Source organism: Cotesia glomerata, linkage group LG7 (assembly GCF_020080835.1).
Source record: "Cotesia glomerata isolate CgM1 linkage group LG7, MPM_Cglom_v2.3, whole genome shotgun sequence".
In the NCBI taxonomy this organism is placed as follows: Eukaryota; Metazoa; Arthropoda; class Insecta; order Hymenoptera; family Braconidae; genus Cotesia; species Cotesia glomerata.
Genome location: NC_058164.1, coordinates 10041664 through 10051970, shown reverse-complemented (window position 1 = coordinate 10051970; position 10307 = coordinate 10041664). Strand labels below are relative to the sequence as shown.

The window sequence follows — 10307 nt, the reverse complement described above, 5'->3', positions numbered from 1 at the left end:
AATATTTTCTTGTTGAATTAAACAGAAAATTTCTTGAACTAAGAAATTTTTTGTGATTTAAATAAATTTTACTAGATACAATCATTTTTCTTCTTGAATCAAATTAATTTTTTGTCAGTGTACAAAGATTATCGAAAGTTTTAATTTATCCTATTTTATTTTTATGCCGAGAGTCTGCAACAAGGTAAAGAAAAGAGTTCATTAAAAACATTGATTTGTAACAATCTCCAATAAATAAAATTACCTTCTCTCAGATTTTTCGAACACAGGATGTGAAACCTTGAATTACGGCTTACAACAGTAACAGATGGAAGGGATATGTAGATCAATAAAATATTTACCAAAAAAATAAAAAAGATATTTGGTTTGTTATTTAATCCAGATAATATCTTTGATGTGAAAAGAGATTGTTTTTGCTTTGCGAATAAGTAAAAATAAATAAAAAAAGTTAAGAAATAAGCCCGTGAAAATTTTCTATTTTATGCTTTAGAATATCAGACATTGATAAATATCATTAACTATCATGATATTTATTATCTCAATTAGTATTCAAGAATAACTTACACTGATGATAACAATAATTCAAAAAGACTGACATTATTTCGGTTAATATGTGATGATTTTTTGTAAGTGTAATTTGATTTTATTTATTCAAATTTATAGATGTTAATTTTTAAATGAGTTAAGTAATGAAACACTTGTTAGTGTTAAAAAATAAATTAAAAAATTTCTACACATATTATGCATATTATTGTAAGTAAAAGTATTTGCTATGTATATGTAATAAAAATCAAATTACAGGGAAAAAAAAAAATTTACTCGATTGAAGAGGAAAATTGTTCAGCCAAGAAAATTATTTCAAAGAGTTTTATTGTCTTTAATCAAGACGATAAATTCTTGGATCAAATAAAATTTCCTTAAATCAAGAAAAATTTCTCTGTTCAAGAATTTTTAAAATTAAACCAATATATTGAATTTTTTTTAAACAATATTTTTGGTTCAAGAATTTTTCTCTTGAATCAAGTTAATATTTTTTTGTGTATAAATTAAAAATACACTACTTCCGTAAAATCATGATGTATATACAAATTTTGGTCTATTTATTTTAAGTTATAGACCACAAATTATAATTATAAAACGTCCAGATTAATTATGGCAGTTCTATTTAAAGATAGTGTATATAGATAACATATTAATCTAGTCAATCGTGAAATAAAGCTAATTGTCTCAAGATTTTAGGAGCGTGATGTTACTCATGAAAGCTCCATCGATATGATAATGAACCTTGATTGTTAAGTTGAATATTATCCCACAATTAATGCTCGATCAATTTACAAAAAACGAAAGTCTATACGTTATGTAATTTAAATCGACATGTGGGTTTTTGGGTGATAGTTGATAATAGAAGAACCAATGTAATAACATTTTTTATCGAGTGTATTCCCAACAGTGTTTTAATGTCAGTAGCGGAGATGAGGGTAGCTTGATCCACACGGAAGATTAGAACCCGACTGGTTCGTGTTTTGCACCAGACTCAGTCGTGTGCGGCGCCAGAGTGGTTATTATGCACGGATTCTGGTGCAGCACCCGACTGAGTCTGGTGCAGAACACGAGCGAGTCGTGTGCGCACACGACTCTTTCTGGTGCGCACACGACTCAGTCTGGTGTAAACTAATTTTTCTTCCATTTTTTCTTGCACACGACTGAGTCTGGTGCAGAACACGAACCAGTCAGGTTCTAATCTTCCCGTGGCACGTGGCAATCGATCCTCAATGCGCTGGAATAAAAAATGAGAAATACCAAAAGTTAAAAAATTTTATTTCTACTGAGAATTACGTTTTCATTTATTCAACATTTTAAATCATTTTGATGATTTAAAAAATCACTTAAATAAAATTTCGATCGATTACCATTTTTGGAGACTTTTACTTATTCATATTTTCATTACACGGTAATATTTTGATTGATTATGTCAACATATATAATTTTAAAAGGATTAACTCTCTATTAAGGATATCTATAATATAAATTATAATACATATATTATATGAAGCTCTTGAGAATGAGCTTGAATATTAATGATACGAATAAAATAAAATAGATCAATCTCTGTTGTAATTTAAAATTTATTACATAAACAATTACTGCAATGACACCTTTTTGATTGACAGCGTGTCTCAATAATTTCAGAGACCGACTCATTGTGAATTTAAATCAAGTCTTATGTATCAATTGTGCGAACAATGAACAAAAAAATTTTTTTTTCTGTACAACATTTATGTCGAAAAAAACCGAAAATCTAATAGTCCGCATACGGATTCAGTATTTGCATTTCTCTTTCAATGACCGAATTATGCGTATATTCATACGCAATTTAAAAAAGTGAAATGTTATTTTTTCAATTGTTTTAAAATAAATTTATGATTCTTGTACACAAACGCGTACGGAATAAAATTTATGTCGGTGACCAAATTAATGCGTATATATTTATAGCTAAACTTTCTCACCTTGTTTATATAATTTTCGAACTTTTTGAAGAGTGGTAAGTGGTAAGAATAATCGATATTATTGGTGAAAAAAAAAAAAAAACCTGGGGTAAAAAACCTTGAAGGATTAATTGCGTGTGACTGCGTGGAGAGAAGATAGTGTTATAGAAACAAAGAGTGAATATTAAGTTAATGATCACATCACGTGCAAGTTTCAATTTTCATAAAAAAATAAAAAATAATAACAATAATATTAAAATAATCATTGTACAAGCTATTGCTGTATTTTGATGCACGTGTTCTCGAAGCTCTTCGATGTTTCACGTCTCAGAAAATACGAACCACGAACCCCTCCAATCGGGTGTGGCCTCCGGTCAGTCAAAGGCCATCTAGTATGCGAAAGTATGGTAGGAATGACCGGCAAGAGGGATCCCCTTGATGGAGGGGATGCTTCTTTGTTAGCAATCTAAAGCAAGACCGTATAAAAGCACCTGGAAACTCTTCAATAGCATCGCAGTTTCCTCAGCGAACCTCATAAGCAACTAATTCTTCTACAATGATGACCAAGTGCCTTGTGAGTATCCGAAAAATATCTTCTAAAGTTAATAACATAAGGCAAAATTTTCGAACCTAATCCGATCAAAATTTAAGTGTCTAAACAAAACTAACAAAATTTTTAGTAGTAATTTACCATCAATTAAAATATTCAAAAATTGTTGTTTTTTCATATATTATATATTTAGTAAATTTTTTGTTTTCATTACTAGACTCAATGCGAATCATTAGAGAGTGTTTACTATCCAAAAATTCTACGATTTTTGTCTGTTTACTTTAACTATTTTACATGTCACACTCAAGTCAGTTCATGAAAATAAAATAACTTACAAACCATGGTACAGATAATTTATCAAAATTAATTCCGTAAATAAAAAAAATTGATGCAGTGTAATAGAAATAAAAAAAAAATACTTATACCAACAAAGCAATATAAAAAAGTATGTAGCTTAGAAGCACGAATTGACAAGAAATCAATTCTTTAAAAAATTTTTTCTTCAAATAGACTCGTTTTATCCCGAAAAGAACTGCTATCTTAAATGGCTACCAAACTCGGTGTCGTTTAACTATAATTAACAATCAAAAAATTAATTTTATCAGTCTTCTGTACATCTATATAAATATCGATGAGTTGTTTCTCTACGCGCAAATTCATTTTAATGAGAACTGACACTCAGATTGGTTTGAAAAAAAATACTGCGAAACATTTGAAATACAAAAAACGTCAAAAGCCGACAATAATAAATTTTCTTTTTTTTTTTTCAGTTTATAAATCAGCAATAGATTATATTTTTTATTAAAAATTTAATGTGTATTTTTGAATTTTCCAAATTTTTTTTTAACGTACTTTATTAATTAAAATTTTTTTTTGAATTTCAAACAGATCCTCTTCTTCGCCCTGGTGGCTGCTTGCTCCGCGGGTATAATTGCGCCTGCAGTACCAGCTGCTCTCACGGTAGGAACATACGCAAGTAGTTACAATGCACATGCAATCAACCACGCGTACGCTGCACCTTATGTCGCGGCCGCTGCTCCATTAGCAGCAGCTCCATTAACGTACTCAGCATATCCAGCCGCATACTCAGCGTTACCAGCAGCATACCATGCAGCATACCCTGCAGCATACTCAGCATACGCAGCACCCATCATTGCACGCCGTTAATGATTTTCGATCCGACATCTAAAATCTTTTTGATATCAGTCATTGATTATTTATAAATATTAATGAGGATACTTTTATTAAGATTACCGAGTCATGATTATTAACAATAATAACAATACATATTGATTTCTAAGTACATCAGTTCAGTCGGATTTTAGAATAAACAGTTATCCTGTGATCGATAAGAGGATGACGATTAAAACGATACCATTACCTGTTTATTGAAATGATCGAGGAACTGATGTACCCACTGGTGGTCAATTGGCTTGTTATAATGATCTACCGATTTATCGGTACTGATCATTACAGGGCGATGGAGCCACTAGCACTTGATCTCTCAATCCGTCTTTACAAAAAAATTTATTCATACAAATACAAATTAACTTTATAATTTTTGTATAAATATTAAAATTTATAAAATATATAAAAATTTTATCAAATATATCATTCTATTTTTTTTTTATTTTCAATATACATATTGTTGATTTGTATAACTGATAGAATAAGGAAAGTTTTATTCCTAGTGTACTTATATGATAGAATGGGTTTCTTTAGTTTAGTTAAATACACCGAAAAAAAAATTAAATTGATCCAAGAGAAAAATTTTTGAAACAAAAAAAAAAAATTAGGAAAACGGTTAACCCTGAAGGCCATCCCTGCAACTTCCCGCTAATTCCATACCAGGGCGCTTAAAATTGCATTTACGAAGTTTTTGAGCTCTGCGAGCTCAAAAATACAATTTATGTGTTGTTTTTAGCTCTCCGAGCTCAAAAAGATAACTTTTCTATGCTTTTGAGCTTTTCAAGCTCAAAAGTTTGATAGAAGGTTGATAAAACACTATTTTTTGAGTTTTCAAACCGCAATAACTTTTGAATGAATGAACTGATTTACACGCGGTTGGCGGCATTCGACGCAGTTTTTTAAGCCTTATGAAAAATATTTAGTTTTAAATTGATCAAACTTAAAATTTCGGAGTAATTCCGAAAAAACACTTTTTTGGGTTTTCTTTCCTGCACGATGTCTCTCGAATGAATCAACCGATTTTGACCGGATTAGCGGCGATCGACGTGGCTTTTCAAGGTTAAAAGATAATTAGTTTTTTAATTAGTTGATCGATAAAGCCGTTCGAAAGTTATTCCAAAAAAACTACTTTTGAAAAAAATTTTTTTTACAGTTTTTTTTAGATTTTTCGAAATCTATCTGTCCGAATCGGTCCAAATTGTATTCAAAATCTAAGTTTGGCCAAGCCCTTTCGAATGGCACCAACCGCGATGAAATCGGTCAAACCGTTCAAAAGTTATAGGAAGTTTACATACTTACATCCACACACGCACACACACACACACACACACACATACACACACACACACACACACACACACACACACACACGCACACGCACGCACACACAGACGTACGGACATCATCGTGAAAATAGTCAGGAAAGCTTCCTAGGACCTCGAAACGTCGAGATCCGATGAAAACTCGATTTTCGAAAAACGGGGTAAAACCAATAACTTCCCGATTTTTGAAAATCTGAAATTTTCTTAGAGGGAAGTTAAAAATTTAGAAGAGTTCCGTTGTCTTGAATAAGACGAAAAATTTTTGAATCAAGTAAAATTCACTTAAAACAAGAAGAATTTTTTAGTTTAAGAATTTTTTTACTTAAATCAAGAAGATGAAGTTCTTCAGAATTATTAAAAATTTTTTTCTGTGTATCATTGCAAAGGTATTGACTTCAATGGGTGTGCCTTTTTAAGAATTCACATGCTTTTATTCATAAAAGCCAAAGTTTTTTAATTCATAATTCGTAATTCTGAGAGTAACATAATGACTGCAAGTTGTTGGTATAAATTAATAATTAAAATTGTCTTTTATTAGAATAGAAGGGAGGATATAATTATTATTTATATTTTCAATACTACATAGAAAGTTCTATTGGTAAAATATAGTAATAGTATATCTCTTCATATGTAACTTGTAATATGAAATAATGCGAGTCTCTAATTTTTTTTGTCTTGGATAGTTCTTTTATCGTACTAAGCACACGATGAAAAAGTTGATTAATCACGTCGACTCGATTAATACGTTTGTGAAAAGCAAATTTTTTCAAATGTGTTTCATTTACTGACACGCATTTAAAACTGCCATTTTTTTTTACTTTGGTCTCTGAAATAAATTAAGTAAGCGGACGTTTTCGTAATTCAATAACTATATTGCCCTATCCATGAGCTTACATTGTCATGACAGTGATTATAAAATTGTTTGAATATTCATAAATTTTTTTTTCTACTAAATAATGTTAAAATTTTTTATAAATGCTTACAATCTCTTATAATTAAGTTTACTAGTATACATGTCAAATATTTATTTACAATTAAATGTTATTTTTATTTACTTATAAAATTCATAAATGCACTTATAAATTTTGATCTACAAATATTTCATTAATGAATTCTTTCAAAAGTCAATTAATTGATTATTTTCCATCACTTATTTTACAAATATTTTCGATGATGTTTAAAGTAAAATAGAATATTTATTCTAGAAGTTAATAGTATATAATAATCATGAGTACCCGGGAAAAAAAGTTTAGATCTGCTCTGATCAACTCAGATCAAATTCATCAGATCTGTCCACATCAAATTTGATCTGATTAGATCAAATCTGATCTGTTCAGATCTGGTTCGTTTGAAACAGAATCAATTTATAAAAAAGTTTATAAAATAAAAATAATAGTAAAATTTATTTTATTTCTACTTGCAAATTAGAAATTTTATATTTTATATCAATTTTCCGTGATTTGAAGTCGAATTATCGTTGAAAAACAATTTGCAATGTTGAGGATTCGAACCTGGTTCCTCCTGCATGTCAGTCCAAGAGCGTACCATTCAGCTACTAGAAATAACTTACTGATTTACTCTTCAGATAATAGTGTAGGCACTGTATTATCTTTTCTTAAAATTTTGAGGTCGGTGTACAAAATATGCTTACTTTATGTATTTTAACCCGCTGAAACCGAATATCACAGTCATTTTTGCGAAATCCCGGGCCATCTATTGTTTATAGCCATTTGTTTAAACAATTATTTGAGAAATAATTTTTTTTGAGATCGGATATTTTTTTTTCAATAATTTAGGCAATTTTAAGATGAAAATTACTTTTATAAAATTTGCCGTAAGTTGATAGTTTCTGAGTTATAAATTTTTAAAATTGAAAATTCTTGATCTTCAAAAATTTTGATGATTAATTACAAATAAATAAATTACTCAACACCAGGTTTCATGCACGTGATTGTAAAGAAAAATACTCAAAGTTTCTATTGAAATAATAACATCCGGTTATAATTTGTATTAAATAAAAAAAAACCTGATCAAGTTAGTGCAATTGTAAGAGCTATTTATTAGAACATAAAGTATAAAAAGTCATACCTAGGTAGATCTGCTCTGATCAGAGCAGATCTAATTAGATCTATCCATATCGCCTTTATGATTACATATATTCATCAAGCTTGATCTGATTTGATCTAACTTGATCTGATCATATCTAAACTTTTTTTCCCGCGTAATCCTTTAAATTAAAATACATGAAAGTCTTGAAGTTAGGCAAAGGTCGAAACTCGCAAAAAACGGGCCACGATTCATTATTGGTTAAAATTTAGGCGCACGCGTAGCACGCTATTCAAATTTCTAGTAATATGCAGATTAAATTAGATCTGCATAGATCAATTTAGATCTATTTATATCTAATTTTTAATTTAATTTTGATCAAACTTGATCTGGATTAGTCTAATTTGATCTGATCAGATCTAGTTTGATCAGAACAGATCTATTCATATCTACTTTTTAATTTCATTTCGATCAAACTTGATCTGGATTGATCTAATTTGATCAGAGTGGATCTAGTTTGATCAAAACATATCTATTCATATCTACTTTTCAATTTCATTTTGATCAAACTTGATCTGGTTTGATCTAAGCAGATCAAATTAGATCTGTCCATATCTACTTAGATCTAAATTTAGATCAAATCTGATCTGCTCAGATAAAATCTGATCTGCTCAGATAAAATCTGATCGGCTCAGATCAAATTTGATCAGAGCAGATCTAAACTTTTTTTCCCGGGTATGCAACACATTAATTAAATTTCTACATTAAATATATTTTTATCGTATATGATAGATGATCTATACAATTTAATACGATTAAATTTTTTATTTTGATCACGAAATGTATGAATTAAAATAATTGATTGAAGCCAATGAAATAAACGGATGGATGAAGTTATCAATTAAAATATTGAACAATTCAAAATATCTACTTCCTTTTTGATGCTTAGCGTATACTCTGCTCCTCTTCATTTTCCTCCTCTTAGCAACGCTCTATGCAACCGTTGCCTAGCAACAAGACCACCAAATCAACACCAAGATTTTATTTGGAGAAGATAAATTAGAAATGAAAATTCTATTCTCAGAAGAAAATATTTTATTCATATGAAAGATCTCAATTACTATATTGAAAAGAAGTAAATGGATCACTGCTGTTAAAAGCAAAATAGTTTTAGAGAACAATATTATCGATTTTTAATGATACAAAGCCGTAGTTCTACTTACTTATGAATAAACATTACGCTGAATTAATTATTTAAAAATAGAAAAGTAAGTAATTAGTTATTAATAATCAGTTTTCTATAAAAATTTAATATCAAGTCAATTTTATATTATAATTATTACCTATATATAGAAGAGATAAAAAATAAATATTCAAAAATCCAGAAAAATCTGAATCTCAAGGAAAAAAAAACAATCATGGCCTCTAAATTGCCTTCACTGAAACGAAAAGCACCGCCATTGCCACCACGATCACCACCACAACAACGACCACGATCACCACCACCACCACCACCACCACCACCACCACCACCACCATCACCACCACAACAACGACCACGATCACCACCACCACCACCACCACCACCACAACCATCACGATCACCACCACCACCATCATCACCACCACCACCACCACCACCATCACCACCACAACAACGACCACGATCATCACCACCACCACCGCCACCACCACCACCACCACAACCATCACTACCATCAACGTCGTCGCCACCACCTTCGAAAATTACGGTGGATGAAGCTTCTCCAGTGATGAAAGAAGCAGTTCAAATTTACAAAGAGAGAAATGGTATTGAAGATTCAAATTTGAGTTCTGCTTTTCCCATTCGAAGCATATCAAACTCAAGCGAATACAGTGAAAAATTTAAACGAGATTCAAGTCAAAATAATGCTGCTGATTTTTCATATGAAAAAAAACAACCGCTTTTAGCGAAAGCTCTTAACTCATTGCTTATAATTGCTCCTATAATAGTAGTCGGCATTATTGTATATAAAAAAACAGAAACATTATTCAAAATATTATCTATTATATGTTTATCTCTCTCGATAGTATTTTATACCTTTGAAAAGTTTAACATCAACGTTTGGAAATTTACAAAAAAAAACGTAACCTAACCTAAGAAAAATATTCTTGGTATTTATGAAGATATACCAGTTTTCATCATGTTAAAGAAAATGTAATTATATTCAAAATAAAAAAAATGAAATTTTTGTTTTCATAATTAGAAGAAGCGTAAAATACAGAAGAAATTGAATCTTTTATTTATTTAATAATCAATATTATTGGAAAATATAATTATTTATTATGAAAAAACTTTTTTTTTGGTTTATAATGGTTTATTTAGTTGTAAACTTTAAAAATACTCCACAGTTAGTTGGCAATCAATAATATAAAAAAATAAAAACAAATTTTATGAACAAAAACTTTGATTATTTTACGCTATAATTAGATAAAAAAATAAACGATTAAAATTATTATATTCTTCTAAATTAAAATTAAAAAATTTTCAAATATTTTTACTATTTATTAGATAAAGAGAAATCCTCAGTAAATTTCCACAAAACTTTTAACCAATTGTTAAAGTTATATAAGTTAAAGTTATATAATATTTAGATAAAGAAAAAAGTTAATCCAAAAATTTTCAAAACTAAATTCGTATTATTAGACAAGAAAACAAAGTCTAGATTGAATAAA

The 10307-nt window shown here is 29.5% G+C and overlaps 2 protein-coding genes across 3 annotated transcripts; both read left to right on the top strand.

The window, feature by feature from the left end:
* The first annotated feature begins 2911 nt into the window (after positions 1–2911).
* On the top strand, positions 2912–4645 carry LOC123269356. Its single transcript, XM_044734978.1, has 2 exons — positions 2912–3060; positions 3925–4645. The coding sequence occupies exons 1-2, from the start codon at positions 3043–3045 to the stop codon at positions 4201–4203; spliced, it is 297 nt and encodes a 98-aa protein (XP_044590913.1). The 5' UTR covers positions 2912–3042; the 3' UTR covers positions 4204–4645.
* Positions 4646–8938: 4293 nt separating this feature from the next.
* Positions 8939–9824, top strand: LOC123268821 (wiskott-Aldrich syndrome protein family member 2-like). 2 transcript variants are annotated; one of them, XM_044734202.1, is made up of 2 exons: positions 8939–9147; positions 9289–9824. In XM_044734202.1, exons 1-2 carry the CDS (start codon positions 9011–9013, stop codon positions 9725–9727), a joined length of 576 nt encoding a protein of 191 aa, XP_044590137.1. In that variant the 5' UTR covers positions 8939–9010; the 3' UTR covers positions 9728–9824. The 2 variants fall into 2 exon arrangements, with proteins under 2 accessions (XP_044590137.1, XP_044590135.1); XM_044734200.1 differs by having other exon boundaries at positions 8940–9066; positions 9193–9824.
* Positions 9825–10307: the final 483 nt, after the last annotated feature.

What these genes read in the sequence shown, in the direction of transcription:
- LOC123268821 (XM_044734200.1), top strand. Translation starts at nt 9,011, where the DNA reads ATGGCCTCTAAATTGCCTTCACTGAAACGAAAAGCACCGCCATTGCCA. An exon ending in CCGCCATTGCCACCACGATC is followed by an intron (nt 9,067 to 9,192) that starts ACCACCACAACA and finishes ACAACCATCACG; the next exon opens with ATCACCACCACCACCATCAT.